At 37.6% G+C, this 21,968-nt stretch overlaps 1 protein-coding gene across 7 annotated transcripts in view; it reads left to right on the forward strand.

Moving 5' to 3' along the window:
• DEUP1 (deuterosome assembly protein 1) overlaps positions 1-21,968 on the forward strand; it is a 204,712-nt gene that overhangs the window by 155,633 nt on the left and 27,111 nt on the right. For 5 of the 7 annotated variants that reach the window (XM_021062630.1, XM_005667227.3, XM_021062632.1 and 2 more), the window contains 4 exons: positions 1,234-1,336; positions 7,310-7,507; positions 9,014-9,100; positions 21,070-21,093. In XM_021062630.1, the coding sequence (XP_020918289.1) occupies positions 1,234-1,336; positions 7,310-7,507; positions 9,014-9,100; positions 21,070-21,093 (412 nt within the window). The remainder of the gene's footprint in view (positions 1-1,233; positions 1,337-7,309; positions 7,508-9,013; positions 9,101-21,069; positions 21,094-21,968) is intronic. The other 2 variants (XM_021062631.1, XM_021062635.1) reach the window with 1 other exon arrangement.

Genomic DNA, 21,968 nt, shown 5'->3' on the forward strand with positions numbered 1-21,968 from the left:
ATAAGAAAAAAATTTTAATTGATCCTGAAATAATGTTTTAAGAGAATATTGGATACAGTACTCACAGTAGACTACTGAGTGGGAAACAAAAGGGGACTAAAAAATGTGTACGGCACATTCTAATTGTGTAGGGAAAATGTATGTTTTTATACACATGTGCATGGGCAAAAAAGACAATATACCACAAAAATGCTGACAATGGTTTTTCTTAGATGGCAACAACGTTGTAGCAGAATATATTCTGATAAAATGTTTTCTGCAGTTAACATGCACATTTGATAATCAGAAAAAGCAATCCAGTCTAGACCCGTGTACTTCAGGGATAATTTATACCTTTTAAAAAAGCCATTTGTTTTCACTCTTTACATTAGTTAATTCTCTATCATTACTCAGATGTTGTTTGGTTTATGGGGTTTAAGTTTTTGATTTGTAGAACTTTTAAAAAATTCTTTGGAAACCTAAAATTATATATAATTGGGTACAATTCTCAAAATACCAGACTCCACCAGATTAAGCCAGCAGTAAGGGAAGGCATGCTGCTTTTCTTGCCTGCTTACTTTCATTTTTCTGTTTTAGTGATTTTTGTTTTTGTTTTTGTTTTTACCAACTTCCCCGATGTGGAAGTGAAGATTGCCTTGTTTTGTAGTTCTCCAAACTTACCAAGGAAATTGTACTTTTTACTCTAGTTTCTGCCTTTCCTCTCTAGCGTCCATATGTGATTGCAATTCCATTTTATATTGAGCAGCCAAAGAATAGACCTATTTGCGCTCCCTCTGGGTCGACGGTCAGATTTAATCATTGTGGATCACTTTTATGGAGCAGTTGCTCCCCCAGACCTCTACTGACAGAGTTCCTTTCCATGATACAGAAGCAAGCCAGGTGTATTTTTTTTTTTTAAACAGGTTTCCAGGCTATTTTATTATAGGAAACAGCCCTTTCTTCTTATCTAAAACTCTTATCTACATATGCAAATCCAGTCTTCAGCCAATTTTTAATGTATAATTGAAATTCCATATTAATTACTACCTTTTTTTCCCCCACTAAAACCATTTGCACTCAGTTAAATATGTAAATTCTTATGGGATCTCAAAGTATTAGAACTTGCCAGTCCTGTAACTAGAAATGTTTCCAACGGACTGTAATCTATTTTGGCAGCTAGAATGGCCTAAGTTAACAATATAATCACAAAAATTTATCAAGTTAAGCTTAATGTTTATTCATTTTAATTTATAGACTTGAGTCATCTTATTCACCTATTAAAGAGCCAGAAAAAAAGAGGAAAGAGCTGTTTTCAGTGACCCCAGATCAACCAAATCATGAAAAAGAATTGAACAAGGTATGGAAAATAATGAGTGCCGTTCTTCCCAGCAGATCTGAAGTTTTTGGGTATAAAGGAGGGGGAATCTTCCCTCTCCCTTCTTTTTCCTTCTATATTTTCTCCTAAGATAATAGCCTACCAAGCTGCTAATTCTGACACTCTTCCATGTGATGCTATTAAAAAACCTTAGGTCATCACTCTGCCCCTGGGAGATTCCCGGTGAAACACAGAGGACCTGTGGCTCCCTGAGAGGTAGCTTAGTGCAGCAAGTGTGAGAGCATAGACCCAATCACTCAGCCACACGTCAGGTGCAGAAGTTTAGGATTTTGCCCGAGTGAGTTGCTGGTTTCTAGGATGAGGGTGGGATCATTAGTAACTACCTCATAAGGTTAGGATGAGGATTAATTGAGCCAATATTAGCTTCTACTTAAATAGCTCTTGCCACGTGCCAGAAGCTGTTCTAAGGGTTTACTAAATCCTAATTCATTTATTCTTCAGAACCATCTTAGAAGGTAGGTACTGATACTGTCCGCTTTTATATTGAAGGAAACTTATGCACAGAGAACGGAGGTAATTTCCCCCAATATCACACAGTTAATAAGTGGAAGAGGCCAGATTTAAATCCAGGCAATCTGGTGCCAGAGTTGATACTGTTAAAATCCACAAAATAATTCAAGGAAAGTGCTTAGAACAGGGCTTACCTAGCTGAGAGGCAGCACCTTGTAGATGTCGGCTGCTGTTGCTATTGGTTACACCCATACTCTGTAATCGAGAATACCAGGGTCTTCCAGGGCAGTGCCCAGTACAGGATGAATAAGACCTGGTCTTTGCCCTGGAAGACCCTGGGGTTCTCAACTTTCCTACAAAAAGTATCTTCTCTTCTTCCTCTAATAAAGTTCAGTTGTTGCTTTCTTTCTATGAGTTTATCATGGCTACTACTCATTTCTCAGGTCTTCAGATTTAAAGGTTACATGGAATATTCAATGCTATACAATTGCTAAAAGTAGGAAAAACCTGGACGTGGCTTTGAATTATCCCCCACTGCCCAGCACAGTGCCTGGCACATGATAAGTGAAAATAAATATTTAGAGAATGAATTAATGTTAGAGCTGAGCTCCCCTATAACTGTATAGGGTCATAAATTCCACCATCTGACAAATTCAACATTTATCGCATATGTAGTAGGACTGTTGTTTTTCTGCTTATTTCTATAGGAAGTACAGTGATATAAAAGACATACCCTGTCTCCCAGAGAATTGGCTGTCAGGCAACGAATGATTAAGTGTAGAACTGGTGTTATAAATTAATGATCGTTTTCCTTATATTTTTCACATAATCCCCTGAAACTGATTTTACTGATATTTTAAAATACATCTTTAAAAAACTGTTCCCTTACTGGTGTCCTGAGTGAATACACTTCATAAAAGGTTGATTAAAGACACCTAAAGTAGAGTTAAACCGTTCTTAACCTCATAGATTTGGGGAGAGTAATAACAGTAATATAAGGAATCTACTGATTTTGCACAGTTCTGACAAGGCAGGAGAGAATTCACAAATCTCTTTACAGGCTCTTGGAAATCTCTAGATAATGCATTGCTGTGCAGAAAAGGTAACAAAATGAATTGTGTATAAATAGCTATAGTTTCCAGGAAGTGTTTGTAGAGAACATTTTCATTCTCATAAAACCAACAAAAGCCATGTGTTAAAATCCTCCAAGTTGTTATTTTTTTCTCATTTTCAATATGAAATGATTTTTAGTCACTTATTTTGTGATAAAATTGACATTTTTAATAAAGTCAAAAGTCATTTAGAGCTAGTAAGTTAATCTCATTTAAAAAGAAGTTTTAGGAGTTCCCATCGTGGCGTAGTGGTTAACGAATCCGACTAGGAACCATGAGGTTGCGGGTTCGATCACTGGCCTTGCTCAGTGGGTTAAGGATCAGGTGTTGCCGTGAGCTGTGGTGTAGGCTGGCAGCTACAGCTCTGATTAGACCCCTAGCCTGGGAACCTCCACATACCGTGGGTGCGGCCCTAGGAAAGGCAAAAAGACAAAAAAAAATTTTTCGCAGCATATGGAGGTTCCCAGGCTAGGGGTTGAATCGGAGCTGTAGCCACCAGCCTATGCCAGAGCCACAGCAACGCTGGATCTGAGCCGCGTATGCAACCTACACCACAGCTCACGGCAATGCCGGATCGTTAACCCACTGAGCAAGGCCAGGGATCGAACCCGCAACCTCATGGTTCCTAGTCGGGTTTGTTAACCACTGTGCCACGACAGGAACTCCCCCCAAAATTTTTTTAAAATAAATAAGAAGTTTTGCAGTATAGCATGTTTTGATATCTAAATGTTGTGAAAATAATAAAAATAGTTTACTCCTTCTTCATGATGGTATACTCATTTTTTTTCACGTTTTAAAAGTACCGTTTTGAGAGAATATGTTAAACTACACCCCAGGGAGGCAATTAGCAAAACCCACATGGGGATGAATGATAGAGCCGCCCCGTTGTTCATGAAGTAAATTATAAGGAAAAGCATAGGAAAGAGAAGACAAGCTGAAAGGAGACTGATGTTCTCCGAGGGTGAGGGTACTTAGTGTATGCCAGCCTCCTGCTCTGTCTTCTGCTGGATAACTTAGGTGCAGTCAGTTCCTTGCCTTGTGAGTCCTTTTCTTCCCCCACTTTTTAAATGATGGAGTTAGGCCACATGAGTTCTAAGGTCACGTCCAACTCTAAAAATGCTAGCCAAAGAGGAGAATCAGATGAGAGGTTGACGGTATAAAATGTGAGGCTGGACCACATTTACCTTCCTGCCCAGATTACTTTCGGTGTTTGGTCATCCTTCCTGGCTTTTTTCCAGTGTGGGAACCACCTTCCAGGGCTGGGCTCACAGAGGTTCCATCATGAAGTGGGTAAGGCCCTGGAATTAGACTGCCTGTCATCAGGAGTATGACTGTGAAGAGTTATGTATCTTAATTTTTTGATCTGGAAACTAGATTAGATTTAAGGTACATAGAGTACTCAGAACACACACAAACACCCACACAAAGAGATGCCTCAAAATGATAGAGGCCAGTCTGAATGTGTGGCCCTTATTTATATCTCAGTTCAAATAAAGAAACTTAAAAACCAACAATCACTATATATTTTTTTAATTTTTTATTTTTTATTACTGAAATGAATTTATCTCATCTGTAGTTGTATAATGATCATAACAATCCAATTTCACAGGGTTTCCATCCCATAACCCAAGCACATCCCCCCACCTCCCAAACTGTCTCCTCTGGAGACCATTAGTTTTTCAATGTCTGTGAGTCAGCATCAGTTCTGCAAAGAAGTTCAGTCTGTCCTTTTTTCAGATTCCACATGTCAGTGAAAGCATTTGATATTGGTGTCTCATTGTACGGCTGACTTCACTTAGCATGATAATTTCTAGGTCCATCCATGTTGCTAAAAATGCTGGTATTTCATTCCTTTTAATGGCTGAGTAGTATTCCATTGTGTATATGTACCACATCTTCTTGATCCACTCCTCTGTCGATGGACATTTAGGCTGTTTCCATGTCTTGGCTATTGTAAATAGTGCTGCAATGAGCATCGGAGTACATGTGTCTTTGCAAGTCGTGGTTTTCTCTGGATAGATGCCCAGAAGTGGGATTGCTGGATCAAATGGTAGCTCTATTTTTGGTTTTCTGAGGAATCTCCATATTGTTTTCCACAGTGGTTGTACCAATTTACAATCCCACCAACAGTGTACTAGGGTTCCTTTTTCTCCACACCCTCTCCAGCACTTATCAACAATTCGCTATATTTCTGATACAATTTTAAATTTGATGGTGCTTGGATATTTTATGATGGTGAAAAATTGTTAATATTTTTTGACATACTAGAATTTTGGTTATGTTAGAGAAGAGAGTGTGCACTGTTATTCTTTTAGAGATATGTCCTCAAATTTTTAAAGATGAAATGAAAAAACAATTTTTTGGAAGTAAGTTCCCTGGGCAAATCCATAGAAATCTCTTTGTAAATGGCGCCTAACTCTCCAGCCTTACTTCTCACAACACGCCACATCCCAGCCGCTCCAGATGCCTTTGGTTCCTCAAGTGTGCCTTCTCGCTCTCACCCAGTCCTCCTGTCCATGCATTCTTTGCCTGGAAGCCCATCTCCATCTTCTCTCCAGCTTCCATGCGTCCTGCAGTGTCAGTCTGATGTCCCTTCCTCTGGGAATCCTAACCTGATATCCCCAGGCTGGATTAAGCACCACCCCATGGCACACTGCTGATATCAGTTGCTACACAGTGTTGTAATTCTTTATTTTTGTTTTCCCTGGTGGACTGTGATTTTTTTGAGATCAGTGATTATATACTTTATCGCTGAACCTCAAGAATTAGAGACAGGGGTAATAGGAATGGACAGCAGTGGCGAGGTTTAAGAGAGGTTGAAATAGAAGGGATAGAGTTTGCTCCCTGACTTGATTTGGGAGGAGGAAGGAGAGGAGGAGTCCAAGGTGATCCAGAGGTTTCTACCGTGAAAGGTTAGCTAAAGTTAAGAAAGTGAGACTCTGCAGGCTTAAGGAAAATAGGTGATGGTTTTCTTGGACACATTTAAGTTTGAAATTTATTATAATGTGATTCTGAAAATGTAGTGTTTAGTCTTAAACGCTACAACATAACTTAGTCCAAAACACTGAATTTAGAGCAAAGTATCCTAAGTTCTAGACCTGGGCTCTGCCAGTTAAAAGCTTTATTAATTTGAGCAAGCCACCTAACGTCTCTAAGCCATTTTTTTCTCCCTAAAACATGATCTATCCAGGGAGTTTTGTCATGGATCAGAAGTAATGAATGTAACTGGTATGCATGAGGATGTGAGTTTGATCCCTGGCCTCGCACATTGGGTTAAGGATCCAGCATTGCCATGAGCTGCGGTGTAGGTCTCAGATGAGGCTCAGATTCTGCGTGGCTGTGGCTGTGGCTATGGCGTAGGCTGGCAGTTGCAGTTCCGATTCAACCCCTTTTGGGAACTTCCATATGCTGCAGGTGTAGCCCTAAAAAGACCAAGGAAAAAAAGATCTCACTGTGGTATATGGAATGCCTGGCCAACAGGAACCTGCTGTATAGCACAAAGAACTCTACCCAATATTCTCTGATAATCTGTATGGGAATCTGAAAGAGAATGGATGCATGTACACGTATAATTGAATAACTTTTTTGTACAGCAGAAATTACCACAACATTGTAAATCAACTATACTTCAAGAAAACTTTTAAAAATGAAAAACAAAGCAAAACCAAAAAAAAAAAATGATCCATCAATCTCTGGGTTGTGGGTCCAGTGCTCTTCTGACATACCAAATCCAGAATGGGGGTTTAATGGGTATAAAGTGAGTTATGTGAAATGAGAAGTGCCATGGTCTGCAGCACAGCACAGTGCAGCAGTCAGCAGTGAGATTTTGTGTGCACTTAAAAATTTGTTAAGAAAGTAGGTAGAGCTCCTATTATGTGTTTTTACCACACACACACACACACACACACACACACACACACACACAATTAAAACAACAAAGGGACACAAAGAAACTCTTAGAGGTAGAAGATATGATTATTATCTTGATAGTGGTGATGGTAACACAAGTGTTTGTCCAAACTCACCAAGTCGTATCCTTTAACTATTTGCAGGTTTTTGTTATTGCAGTTATACCTCAGTGGAGCTGGGGGAAAGTGCTTGACAAAACTGTCCCCGCCCTCCTGTCAAAGTGGTCGTCAAAGTAGTATCAGTCGTTGGTGATGGTTTGCATGCCATAGAAAATAAAAGTGAAAAAGAAAATTTGAAATTGGAAGGAAAAAAAATCATTATTTTAAGTATTGGTTTCTAATTTAGCATTGATCAGAAGAAGAGGGTAAAATGGGGGCTGGCAAAGTTTCAAGATAGGAGAGGAAGACTGCACAGCTGCTTTATAAAGGATTTGTTACTCTTTTGTGCAAAATATCTGCTGCAGATAAGAAGCCAACTCTGTCAGGGGGAAGAGTACCATAGCTCCGAGCAGGAACGGATGAGGAATGAAATCTCTGACCTAACCGAGGAGCTTCATCAGAAGGAGATCACTATAGCAACTATCATGAAGAAGGCTGCCCTTCTGGAAAGACAGTTAAAAATGGAGTTAGAAATAAAAGAAAAGATGTTAGCGAAACAACAGGTATGCAAGCGGCCAGACAGTGTCTGTCCACGTCACTCTCTTACTCAGTGCAGATAGTAGCCTTCCTAATGGACTAATAAAAGCATTGTAATTCTTGTATTGTTTCTGAGACCAACAGCACAGAAACGCTTTGTGGGCTCACATGAAACCGTGTGGAGATAATACAAAGTGTCATCAAACAAGAACCAGGGAAATAAGTGACAGCACAAGATAACTTCATTAAATCTCAAGCAGACAGTTTCTTGTGACCCATGTTCTGATCACTTCCCACAGCACAGTCTGGTCAAAGATTTCTTCCTGAATTTGTTTTCCATACTTTTCTTCCATTAACGTTTTTATCTCAAAAAAGCTTCTCTTCCAGTTTCTCTTGGACGCGTCCCATGCCCATTTCATAGCTTTATTTCAAGGTTTTAAAAAATGGATGTTAAAATACAAAGATTCGTTCATACTTACCTTTCAGTGTACAGTGTGGTTCTTGGGGGAAACAGCAGTTGTAACATTCTACTGTGAAACTACTTCAAGTGACTTTGTCTTCCCTTCCTCCTTCCCTTCCTTCTGTTTATTTTGAAACTCCCTCGATCCCTTACTCATCATCAAATTGGTGACCTGTTATTGAAAGTATAGGGTTTCTCTGACTCTTTATCCCAAATATAGAGCTTTTGAGAGCACCGTTCAGTAATTTTCTAGGCATATGGGGGTTACTTCACAAATAACGGGGATATTTAAATCCTGTGTATTATTTTAAAAAAAGACTCTGCCTTTGCCCAATTATAAGCCTTAAGCTGTGATTAATTTGTACAATTCATAGGCGGAAACAGCATAGATGAGACGATAGCATTCGTTGCACCTGTATAGGAAATGATATTTTACAGGTGTTAACAGTGATTTGAGTAGTTGGGTTATGAATTATTTTTTATTTTCACCTTTATATTCTTCTGTATTTTTAGATTTTTGTCAAGGAGAATATAATTTTGTAATTTACAGAAGTATATCTTTCTAAGGGAAGTGTTCTGTAATGAAATGCACCTTCGTTAAATAAAAGGGTACACACTTTGTCTAAGTACTGCCAAGTAGAAGAAATTAGAGAAAAATAAATTAGACCAAATGAAGTAGTCACAATAAAAGAAGGGAATTTGGCAGAAGTATCAGAAAGAACAAAATTAAATGTGAAACTCATATTTGCATGTTGTAAAAATTAATTAAGTAATAAAGAAATTTAGTGGACAGTGTTATTCAAGTTTTAACATTATGATTTTTCTGTTAATAATTTGCATACCATAGGAAAAAAGAAGAAAGAAATAGAAATTTGGAAGGGAAAAGAAAAAAGTTATGAATCATTATATTTTTAATTTAGCACCAATCCTGGTTTATTATGATGCCTAAGAAGTACTTCCCTTCATTACACCTAGAAAATATTTGTATTAACATTAAAAAGTTAATTTTCATAGAATTTTGAACTTTTGTTATGAATTTTACATTCACTTTTAACTACTGCTCTCCTTTCAGGTCTCAGATATGAGATATAAAGCTGTCAGAACTGAAAACACACACCTGAAAGGAATGATGGGAGATTTAGACCCTGGACAGTACATGGTAATATGCTGAAATCATTCAGTAAATGCACAGAGATTAGTTGGTCAGGATGTTATTTACTGAGTACTTCCGATGTGTCAGGCGTGCAGGAGTTGGGGTGGCACATTATCTTGTGCTTGGATTGAACTTACTTTTATCCTCAGGCTAGAACATTTGAATTTGTAGTTTTCTCCCTGGTTCTTTTCTCAGATTGGGCTCATTTCTGATTATTTCCTCACCATACTTCTCCCTTGCTTTTGCTCTTGCTGTTGCCTCTGAAATCCATACATGGCCTGACTCACTCCCCCTGATGAAGCCACCCCTGAAACTCTAGTCAGAATAAATGGCTCTATCAACACTTGGTTTGTATTTGGGTCTGACTTGTTTCATAGCTTTCACTTCCCCATCACTTGAGTGGTGAACAAGGACCATGTCTTATTTATGTGTGTATCACCAGTACCTCTCAGGATCAGGGGTATAGAAGGTGTTCAGTGAGTGTTGGTTGAATAAAAAGAAGAATGAGTCCGTGAATGATTGAGGACTGACCTTATGGTTTTAACAGATGTCTTTATAGGGTTACACAAGGCAACTTAAAACAGGCTCTGTGCCTTGCATTTCAGCTGTTTAACAGTTGAGGGCTGGTTTTTACATGTAAATAGAACTTTTATTTATTGAACTAATGAAATACCGTTGTTACTTGTTTACCACTCATTTGGTCTGAGTGAAAATTCTGAAATAATTTCCTACCATTGAGAGAATGGAGGGGATCAGAATATGGCACTTGCTTAACCTGGCCTCAGATTCCTCAGCTGCAAAGTGAGGAAGCTGGATTAGGCAGAGTCCTTTCTTAAGACAGGATGTATTTCTTTTTTTTTAATCAGTATTTTTATTTTTGATTTTTACTTGAAGCAAGGTTGATTACATTATTATATGTTACAGGTATACAACCTAGTGATTCACAACTTAAAAGTTATACTGCATGATAATGTGAGAAAAAGAATGAATACATGTATGTGTAACCGGGTCACCATGCCATACAGTAGAAAAAAAATTGTATTGGGGAAATAACAATAAAACAATTAAAAATAAATAGTTATACTCTATTGTTATTATAAAATATTGTCTTAAAAAAGAATGAAATAATTGCATTTGCAGCACCATGGATGGACCTAGAGCTTATCGTACTGAGTGAAGTAAGTCAGAGAAAGACAAATATCACACAATATCACTTATATGTGGAATTTTAAAACATAATACAAATGAACTTATTTACAAAACAGCAATAACCTCACAGACATAGGAAAACAAACATACAGTTGCCAAAAGGGATAGTGGAGGTGGGAGAGAGATAAATTACGAATTTGGGATTAACATCTATAAAGTATGTGTAAAGTAGATAAACAACAAGGATCTACAGTATAGAACAGGGAACTATACTCAATATCTTGTAATAACCTATAATGAAAAAGAAAAGATAGATATATACGTATAACTGAACTTTGCTGTACACCTGAAACTAACATAACACTGTAAATTATACTTCAGTTTTAAAAATGTTTAAAAAATATTGACTATATTCCCTTATTGTATAATATATCCTTGTGGCTTGTTTTATGCATAATGGCTGGACCTCTTAATCCTCCACCCCTTTTCTGCCTTTCCCTTCTTCCTGCTCTCCACCAGTAACCACTACTTTGTTTCCTATAGCTGTGAATCTGGTTTTTTTGTTCGTTATATTCATTCACTACTTTGGTATATTTTTTAGATTACACAAATAAGTGATATCAGACAATATTTGTCTTTCTCTGCCTGACTTACTTAGCATAATACCCTCCAACTCCACCCATATTGTTGCAAGTGGCAGAAATTTGTTCTTTTTTATGGCCAAATAGCATTCCATTATTTGTATATATGTACTACACCTTCTTTATCCATTCCTTTGTCAATAGACACTTAGGTTGCTTCCATATCTTGGCAATTATAAATAATGCTGCTATGAACATTGGGGTGCATGCATCTTTTCAAAGGAGTGTTTTAATTATTTTTCAGGTAAATACTTAGGAGTGGAATTGCTGGATAATACAGTAGTTTTTTTTTTTTTTTTTTTTTTTTTTTTGTCATTTTGCTATTTCTTGGGCCGCTCCCGTGGCATATGGAGGTTCCCAGGCTAGGAGTAGTTCTGTTTTTATTAAGAAACCTCTATGCAGTTTTTCGCAGTGGCTGCACCAATTTACATTCCCACCAACAGTGGTTTCTTTCCTTTTCTACACATTCTTGCAGACATTGGTTATTTGAGTTCTTTTTGATAAGACAAAGTCTGACAAGTGTGAGGTGATATCACATTGTGGTTTTAATTTGTATTTCTCTCATAATTAACAGTATTGAGCATCTGTTTATGTGCCTGTTAGCCATCTGAATGTCCTCTTTGGAAATATCTTTTCAGTTCTTCTGCCTGTTTTTTTTTTAATTGGGTTGTTTGTTTTTTTAGATGTTGAGTGTATGAGCTCTTGATATATTTTGGATATTAACCCCTGACTGGTCATGTCATTTGCAGATATTTTCGCTCATTAAAAGTTGTCTTTTCATTATGTCAGTGGCTTCCTTTGCTGTATAAAAGCTTTTAAGTTTAATTAGGTCCTATTTGTTTATTTTTGCTTTTGTTACCTTTGCTTTAGGAGATAGGATTTATGTCAGAGGGTTCTACCCATCATGATACGGTACTTCTGTGATGCCATGTACTTATTCTCCTAATGGTGCATATTGCAGCATCAAAGGGTAGATGCATTCTGGAAGCATTCTGCTGCCTTCCTGGGGCCTTGTTATGGATCCTGTGATTGGAGTTAGATGAATAAAAAGTAGAGGATGTGTGGTTTCTTTATCTGCTACATCAAATCCGTGTGACACCTAGGACTCATTTCTAAACACTGGACATAAAAAAAGTTAAATTGGATCCTGCCCTTATCTCTGTCTTCTTTTACAAAATGGTTTTTGTGTTATTTTTAAAGTTTCAAACTGAATGCTTTTAGGTGTGTATTCTGCTGCATCACAGCTCCTACCAAGCTTGCTCCACTCTGGCTCCTGTAGGTATTTGGCTTTGTTCATTTATTTGTTTTCATACTTTAAAGAAATAAAACACATAAATATGTGTAAAGAAGCTAGTTACCCCCACTCCTATCCCCAGTCCCAGTTTGGCTCCAGAGGTATTCACTGCCAAGTGTTTAGCCTTCTGTAACTTTTTCCTTGCTTATGCACACACTTAGAAAGGGTGAGCTGACTGTTCTTTTTCAGAGATACATGTGTAATATTTGCATATTCCAGACTGCCTTTTGACTATATATACAATATATGCTGTATATCATGGACATGTTTATAAGTTAGTAGAGAAACATCTTTTTATTTTTCTTAATTTTGTAGAAAAATATATATTTACTCATATAAAATATATACATATATACATTTTAACAAATTGAATCATAACTTACATACCAGTGATTTCAGTGCAGTCTCTCTCTTTTCTTGCTTCTCGTCTTTTCGTTTCCTCCATTTCTCCAGCCACCTCATAACCCATTCACCAGATAGCACATTAACTATTCAGCATGTACCATTTTGTGTCTTTGTGTGTGTGTGTGTGTGTGTTTGTGTGTCTATATTATGTACCTATTTGGGGGTTTTAAGTTTTTTTAAAAAATGGATTATGTTTTGCACATTCTCTATGTCTTGTTTTTGTTCACTCAACAATATCCTTTGCAGATCCTTATAGCTTTAGGTCTTAGTTGATTCTGTGTAAGGGCTTAATAATGTTCCATGATATGAGTGTATCAAAAATTATTCAGCTATTTTTCAAAATTGCGGTTGTCCCTTGAACATTTTGCGGGTTAGGGGTGCTGACCCTGCGCATTTGGAAATCTGCATAATTTTATAGTCGTCCCTTCTCCATGCCTGAGGTTTCAACCAACTGCAGATTGTGTAGTACTGTAGTACATATTTAGTGGAAAAAATCCATGAGTAAGTGGACCCATACAGTTCAAACTCCTGTTGTTCAAGGGTCAGCTGTAACTTGTTCATGATTAAGAACTCTGTTTCTAGATTTTTGCACAAATGAACAATACTGTGAGAAACGGCCTTATACATACATCTTGGAATAGCTTCCTAAGAATAGAATTACTGATTCAAAGAATATATGTTTTTGTTTAAAACTCTTTGTCAAATCATATTTCTTCCATTTCTGTATGAGAGTACCTTTTTCTTTCATCCTTACCAGCAATAGGTATTATTGCTCTTTTAAATTTTTGTTGGTCTCGTAGATGTAAAGTGATTTCTCAGTAGTACCTTAATTTGCATTTCTGTGACAACAGTGAGCATATTCTTGCATATTTATTGGCACTGTATTATGAATTAGTTATATTTTTGCTCATTTTTCTTGAGCAAAAGCTCATTTTCCTTGGGTTGTCTTTTTCTCGTCAATTTATAAGAGAATTTTTCTAAATTTGCTGTTTCTAATTTTATTTATAATATTTTTGCCATACAAAAATTTTAAACTTTCGCTTATCAAATGTATACATCATTTTGTTTATAGCTTCTGCAGTTCCTTCCTTGAGTAACGTGATTTCTTCCAGCTCCTAGACAGTGTATATACTTTCTAGCGTTTCTTCAAGAGATTTTTGTATTTCTCATCTAAGTTTAATCCATTTGAATTATAATTTTGCATGTGATTATAAACTAAGAATCCAATTTAAGTTTTATATAAATGTTAAGCTCGGCTATTCTAGTTTCTCCTGATGATCTCCTGTTGGATTCTGTGTGGAACTGAATTAAGTTTATTGATTTTGAAACCATTCTCATTTTTATGATAGTAAATTTTCCCATCCAAGAATATGGCATATGGCATGGCTCTCTATTTCTTCATATCTTATTTTATGCTCTTCAATGAGACCTTATGATTTTCTTTGTGTAAATTCTGTGGTGTCTTTTAAAATCTATTTTCAGGCATTTTATAATTCTTATCACTGTTGTAAATAGAATATTTTCCTTTTTCCATATCTGAAAACTTACTGCTAATATAGAAAAAATGCAAATTACCATTTAATTCTAGTACACATTTTATAGAGGTTCTTATTTTTTGAGATACACAATTGTATCAATAAAAATAGTTTTATCTCGTCTACTGTTCATATCAGTAATTTTTGTCATATTGAATTTGTTAAAACTACTAAGCGAATATTAATAATGGTGATTGTTGACATATTTTGTCTAATTTCTGATTTCAGATGAAATTATTTTAGAGTTTTACTGTTTAGGATAATATTCTTGATATGTGGTCTTTATTATGTCTTTCTATTTCCAAATTACTTTGAGTTTTTAAGATTTACTGCTGATTTTATCAAATGCCTTTTTAGCGTATATGACGTCACATAGTTTTTATCCATTAATAGTTGATGCATATAGACTATAACTGATGGATTTCTTGATATCAATCCACCCTTACATTCCTGGAATAAATCTTCTAGGTCATTGTAATCATTTTCTAGGGCTCTCATAACAAAGTACTATAAACTGGGTGGCTTAAAACAAGAGGAACTTAGTATAGTGTGGTTCTGATGCTAGAAGTCCAAAATCAAGGTGTCAGCAAGGCCATGCTTCCTCAGAAACCTGTGGGGGGGAAATCTTGCCTCTTTATAGCCTCCGGTGATTTGCCAGCAATCTTTGACAATCCTCGGCTTGCAGATGCATCGCACATGGCATTCTCTCTCCCCGTCTCTCTGTCTTGACTTAGCTGTCTTCTTCCTGTTACTTCGTGTCATCCTCCCTCCATGTGTGTCTGTCTCCATGTCCAAATTTCCCCTTTTTATAGAATACTTGTCATATTGGATTACGGTCCACCCTCATGACCTCATTATTTCTTAATTATCTCTGTAAATATCCTATTTCCAAATAAGATCACATTCTGAAGTATTAATAATGCTTAGGACTTCAACATATAACAGTAATACTCTAACAGTTTTGATCTGTTACTGAATTCTATGTGATAATATTTTATTTAGAAATTAAGATTTGTGTGTATAGGAGTTCTTGTCGTGGCTCAATGGAAATGAATCTGACTAGCATCCATGAGGTTGCAGGTTCGATCCCTGGCCTCGCTCAGTGGGTTAAGGATCCAGCATTGCCGTGAGCTGTGGTATAGGTCGCAGATGCAGCTTGGATCCTGTGTTGCTGTGGCATAGGCCAGAGGCTACAGCTCCCATTCAGCCCCTAGTCTGGGAACCTCCATATGCTGCAAGTGCGTCCCCCCCAAAAAAAAAAAATTTGTGTCTATAAATGAGATTTGTATATAGTTCTCTTTTTTCTACTTGTTATAAAGTTATGCTAGCTTTATAATGTAAATTGGGAGTTTTCTGTATTTATGAATGGTCTAGAATAGTTTAAGTAATATTGGAATTACAGTTCTTTAAATGTTAGAAGGAACTTAGCTGTGAAACCATCTGGATACTGAAGTTTCAGTGAAGTTGATCTTCAGCTACCTTTTTGTTCTGTCTTAGGGTACTTGAAATATTCAAATTTCACTTCTTAGGTTGTTTTTGGTAATTTTTATTTTTCTAGAAAATCTTTACCCATTCCAATATGTTTCCTTGTTTCCAAAGGTAATAATATCCTAAAGTTCTTTGCATCAATTCTGTATTCAGTATTTGTTTTGCTTTCTTATTTCTAAGCTCAGGTATTTTAGCTCTTTCTCTTTTGTTAAGTCTAGCACATGGGATTGGTTATTTTATTAGTACTCAGAAGTACTGACTTTGCGTTTATTATTATTCTTTCTAATTTCATTATTTCTTTTATAGATTTCCTCTTCCTATTTTATTTTATTATACTTTGTCTAATTTCTTAAGATAAATACTGAATTTCTGAATTGTATTTTTTTTTCTTTAATGGTGAAAGTTTTTAAAGCTATATGGTTCCTCTGGAAATAGCTTTTGATGCACCCCATCAATTTTGCTATGAAATCTTTTCCTATGTATTTCTTTACAAATACACTCTCCCAGTCATGGATTAGAATGGGCTTAGTTCTCTGAGAACAGGGAGACCAGGCAAACCCAAGAGGACTAATTAGCCCAGCCAAGCCCTTCGTAGGTTAGGTGGTCCTGCTTGGCTCTGAGAAAGGGAAGGAGTTCTCCACCTCTCCCTGACAGGAGCCTCTCTCACTTGGCTCAGGAGAAAAAGGTTAGAAGTAGACATGGTACAGAGGAGATGCAGCAAGATGCCAACTTCTCAAAACAAGGATATTAGAAAATGTGTGTCCTACAGAGAAATTGGCACTCAGGTTTTTTCTCCTCGGCCGCCCTGTGGTATATAGAGTTCCCAGGCCAGGGATCAGGTCTGAGCCACAGTTGCAACCTATGCCACAGCCATGGCAATGCTGGATCCTTAATCCACTGTGCCCGGCCTGGGGTCCAACCTGTATCCCAGCACTCAAGAGATGTGGCTGATTCTGTTGCACCACAGCAGGAACTCCAGCACTCAAGTTTTAATGAAGTTAGCCACTTTCAAATTGGTTTCTTCAAACTTTATTTCCTCCCCAGATTTATTGATGTATAATTGACAAGTAAAATTATATATATTGTACAATGTGATGATTTGATGTTTCTGTACATTGTGAAAAGATTACCACAAATTATTTAACACAGCCATCGTTCCAGTTATCATTTGTGTGTGTGTGAGTGTGTCTATGTATTTGTGTTAAGAACACATAAGAGCTACTCTCTCAGCAAATTCCAAGGGTAAGATACAGTCACTGTGCTGTACATTAGATTCCCAGAACATTTTCATCTTCTAAATCAAAGTTTGTATTCTTCAATTCAGCCTTTGCTCATTCCATCCCTCACTCAGCCAGCCCCAGCAACACCATTCTATTCTCTGCTTCTATCAGTTTGACTTTTTAAAAAATTCCCATGTGTGATCATCTAGTATTTGTTTTTCTCTGTCTGGATTATGTCACTTAGCATAATGTCCTCCAGGTTCACCTGTATTGTCACAAATGGCAAGATTTTCTTCTTTTTATGGCTTAATAATATTCCAGTGTGGAATTTTCTCTATCCATTCATCCATTGAGAGACACTTAGGTTGTTTCCATATCTTGACTGTGTAAATAATGCTGCAGCGAACATGGGAATGCAGGTATCTCCTCAAAGTACTTATTTCCTTTTAGATATATACTCATCTGGAATTGCTGGGTCTTCTGGTAGTTCGATTTTTAATTTTTTTTCCTCTTTTCTGGCTGTCCTGCAGCACATGGAATTCCCAGGTCAGGGATCAGATCTGAGCCAGCAATGCCGGATCCTTAAACCACTGTGCCAGGCTAGGGGTTGAACCAGTGTGCCAGTGCTCCAGAGATGCCACTGATCCTGTTGCGCCACGGCAGGAACTTCTATTTTTAATTTTTTTAGGAACTTCCATACTGTTTTCCATACTGGCTTTACCAATTTATAGTCCCACCAATAGTGTACAGGGGTTCTCTTTTCTCCACATTCTAACCAGCACTTGTTATTTGTTGTCTTTTTATGATGGCCTTTCCAACAGTCACATTCCGATGGTCACATTGTGGGTGTGATTTGCATTTCCATGATTAGTGATGTTGAGTATCTTTTCATGTCTTTTGACCATCTTTATGTCAAAAAAATGTCTATTCAGGAGTTCCCGTCGTGGCGCAGTGGTTAACAAATCCGACTAGGAACCATGAGGTTGCGGGTTCGGTCCCTGCCCTTGCTCGGTGGGTTAGGGATCCGGCGTTGCCATGAGCTATGGTGTAGGTTGCAGATGCGGCTTGGATCGGGCGTTGCTGTGGCTCTGGCGTAGGCCAGTGGCTACAGCTCCGATTCGACCCCTAGCCTGGGAACCTCCATATGCTGCCGAGCAGCCCAAAGAAATAGCAAAAAGACAAAAAAAAAAAAAAAATGTCTATTCACATCTCCTATCCATTTTGATTCAGTTTTTTTTTTTTTATGTTGAGTCATATGAGTTCTCTATATATTTTGGATACTAATCCATTATCAGATGTATCATTTGCAAATATCTTCTCCCATTCATTATGCTGCCTTTTCATTTTGTCAGTAGTTTCCTTCCTGTGCCAAAGATTTTTATTTGATGCAGGTACACTGGCTTATTTTTGCTTTTGTTTTCCTTGCCTGAGGAGACATTTCCAAAAATGTTACTAAGACTGATGTCAGTGAACAAACTGCCTATGTTTTCTTCTTTGGTTTAAGGTCTTGCATTTAAGACTTTAATCCATGTTGAGTTTCTTTTGTGCATGGTGTGACAGAGTAGTCTAGTTTGACTCTTTTGCATGGAGCTGTTACCCAACACCGTTTATGAAATCGGCTGTCTTTTCTCCATTGTATATTCTTGCTTCCTTTGTTACAGGTAATTGACCATATAGTGTGGATTTATTTCTGGGCTTTCTAGTCTGTTCCATTGATCAGTGTACTGTGTTTGTGCCAGTACCATACTTTTTTGATTACTATAGCTATGTAGTATTGTCCAAAGGAACATGATACATCCAGCTTTATTCTCCTTTCTCGAGATTTTTTTTTTTTTTTTGGTTATTCAAGGTTTCTTTTGTTTCCAAACAAATTTTAGAAGTAATTCTTCTAGTTTTGTGAAAAATACAATTGATCTTTTGATAGAGATTGCATTGAATCTGTAGATTGCCTTGAGGAGGATGGTCATTTTAACAATATTCTTCCAACTTATGGATATGGCTATATATCTTTCCATTTGTTTTTGTCATCTTCAGTTTCTTTCATCAGTGTCTTATAGTTTTCCAGGGATAGGTCTTTCACCTCCTTAGGTATATTTGTTCCTAGGTATTTTATTCTTTGTAATGTGATTGTAAATGAGATTATTTTCTGATTTCTCTCTCTCTCTCTCTCTTTTTTTTTTTTTTTTTTTGGTCTTTTTTTGCCATTTCTTGGGCTGCTCCTGTGGCATATAGAGGTTCCCAGGCTAGGGGTTGAATCAGAGCTGTAGCTGCCAGCCTATGCCAGAGCCACAGCAACGCAGGATCCAAGCTGTGTCTGCAACCTACACCACAGCTCATGGCAATGCCGGATCCTTAACCCACTGAGCCAGGCTAGGGATCAAACCCACAACCCCATGGTTCCTAGTCAGATTCGTTTCCACTGCTCCACGATGGGAACTCCCTGATTTCTCTTTTTGATAGTTCATTGTTAGTATATAGAAATGCAAGAGATTTCTGTATATTAATTTTGTATTCTGCAACTTTACTGAATTCATTTATTACATCTAATAGTTTTTTGGAGTGGCATCTTGAGGATTTTATATATAGTTTCATGTCAATCTACAGACAGTGATAGTTTTACTTCTTCCCTTCCAACTTGAAATCCTTTTCTTTCTTTTCTCTTCTTTTTTTCCACATCCATTGCATTTGCAAGTTCCAGGACCCAGGATCAAACTTAAGCCTCAGCCATGACAGTAACAACACTGAATTCTTAACTGCCAGGCCATCCTCTTTTGCCTCATTTTGCCTAATTTTCCAGCTTTATTTCTTCATATGAGGCAGGTTGGTTACTACTCCTGATTGTGTTGAAGTGGCCTGTGGGCCCAGCAGCACACTCCCCTTTGTTCACCAGAGGTGCCCTGTATGTGGGCTGCATGAGCCCTTCTGTGTGGTATGGCTGGCTCCTTACAAAAGTGGCTGCTGGCCTCTGCCTCATGGAGTGGCTGCTGGTTCATAGGTAGGTGGGGCTGGGCCCCAGCATGGCTGACCATGGGGCCTGTGAAGCCCAGGACTGGTTCTAGCCCCCTGGTGGTGGGTCCAGGTCCTGGGACAGCTGGTTGTATATGGCCCATGAAATCCTGGGACTAATGCAACCAGCTGGTGGGCAGGTAATCCTGGAACTAAGAGGCTAGAGGGAGGGCTCCAAAATGGTGCTTACCAGCGCTGGTGTCCATGCAATAGAATGAGCTCCTAAGAATGGCTGCTACTAGCATCTCCATCCCTAGGGGAGTTCTAATTGTCTCCTGCCTCTTCAGGAGGCTCTCCACGATCAGTAAGTATATCTGACCCAGGCTCCTTTCAAACTAATGCCTCTGTGCTGAGACTCAGAGCATGAGAGATTCTGTGTGTGCCCTTTAAAAGTAGAGACTTTGTTCCCTACATGCTTCTGGCTTTCTCAAACATAAGTCCTGTTAGTTTTCTAAGCCAGATATCCTATGGGCTCATCTTCCTGGTATGGGTCCTCCAGGCTGGGGAGCCTGAGGTGGGGCTCAGATACTTTGCTCCCTGTGGAGGACTTCTGCAATTGTGATATTCTTGTAGTTTGAGAGTTTCTGATCTAGGGGCGTGGGTCCTGACTATACTGTGTCTCCATTCCTTCTATGCATCTCCTTGTGGTTCCTTCTCTTTGTCTTTAGTCATAGAAAATCTTCTGCGCTGGTCTTCAGGTTGTTCTCATAGATGAGTTGCTCTGTAGGTAATTGTAATTTTGATGTGATCCTGGAACACTGTGAGTTCAGGTCCTACTCTGCCATCTTGGCCTCACTGCCCTCATCTAAGAAGTTGACTTTATAATTGCTCCCCATTTTTTAATGTGAAGATATGGAATTGACTTTGATAATTAAAATAGTCAAGCTACTGCCCAAAGAGAAAAATCTCAAATGTCTTCTGAATAATAATAATAGAAAGAGTTCAGTATGATTCTTGGTTTTTTAAGCTTTTATAATCTATTATGTCACTTATTTAGCACTTATTAGTTTAAAGATTTCATGAAGGAAACTCATGTTATCTGTTAAAATTCCATAATTGGTTAGTTAATTCTCTCTGAAATAATTGGAATGAGTAAGTAAACACAGAATTAAATAATTTGTGCTGAAAATTTACCTTGGGCAAGAAGAAACATAATATTTACATCATTATTTTTAGGTCTTCTAAATTTTGTAGTATTTGTATAATATTAAAATAACAATTATTTTTTCCTTTCTAGACAAGTGGAATTACTGATATAAAGGTGGGTCATTTCTTAATAACTGGAGCTCTGAGAATTTTTCTGCTTAATTACCTGTGAAGCTCCCTGACTCTTTATACTTAGGGGGGAAAATGGTTGAAAAATGACACCCACTCAGTGGTAGGAACAGAAGCCCAGCACTCAGTCCTTACCCACTGTGTGCCTAGGCCTGTGGCAATTCCCATTTTGCCTGGAGAATTTTCCAATGGTGCAGGTAAGTTTTTCTCAGGTCTCAGTGAGGTACTTAGAATAGGAGCAGAACTAGAAAGCGCTTTTCTGCTTTGAAAAAGATGTTTTCCTTGGATTTGTGTAAGAACTGTACTGTATGGAGAAAAGTAAGAGCTTTATCTTGATTTTGCTCTTAGGTAACGAAGAGTCAAGTTTATCATGATAGTTTTTTCTTATGATTTCATATTTACTTAGACCTATATTTGTCAAATTTTCTTAAACCTTCCTGGCATAAAAATTAGGTTGAATAGAACTCAGAATTTATTGTAATTTTTAAGACTAATTTGTTTTTCGATATCTATTAAGTTTGCTCAGTAAAATAACTGCATAAAAAATTAATGTCAGAATCATCTAAAATATCCATTTACGTAAACAGTAATACACTAACCTTAAAACATGATTAGAGCCAGTCCTTCTGTAGAAATACTTGGTTAGCCTAACCCTCATTGTAGAATACACATGAATCTAAGGGGGGAAAGAGCACATCAGTACCATCCAGACAGTTGAGTAACCTGGCTGGCCTCTAGCTAGTGTGTTCAAGTAAACAGGCAGCAGGAGTTTTTTGCCATTTCAAGAAAAACTATGAAACCCCAAAATTGGGAAAATAAGAAATTGAGGTAACGGGCCTATAAAATAACCCATCAACAATA

This window comes from Sus scrofa, chromosome 9, assembly GCF_000003025.6.
Source record: "Sus scrofa isolate TJ Tabasco breed Duroc chromosome 9, Sscrofa11.1, whole genome shotgun sequence".
NCBI lineage: Eukaryota > Metazoa > Chordata > Mammalia > Artiodactyla > Suidae > Sus > Sus scrofa.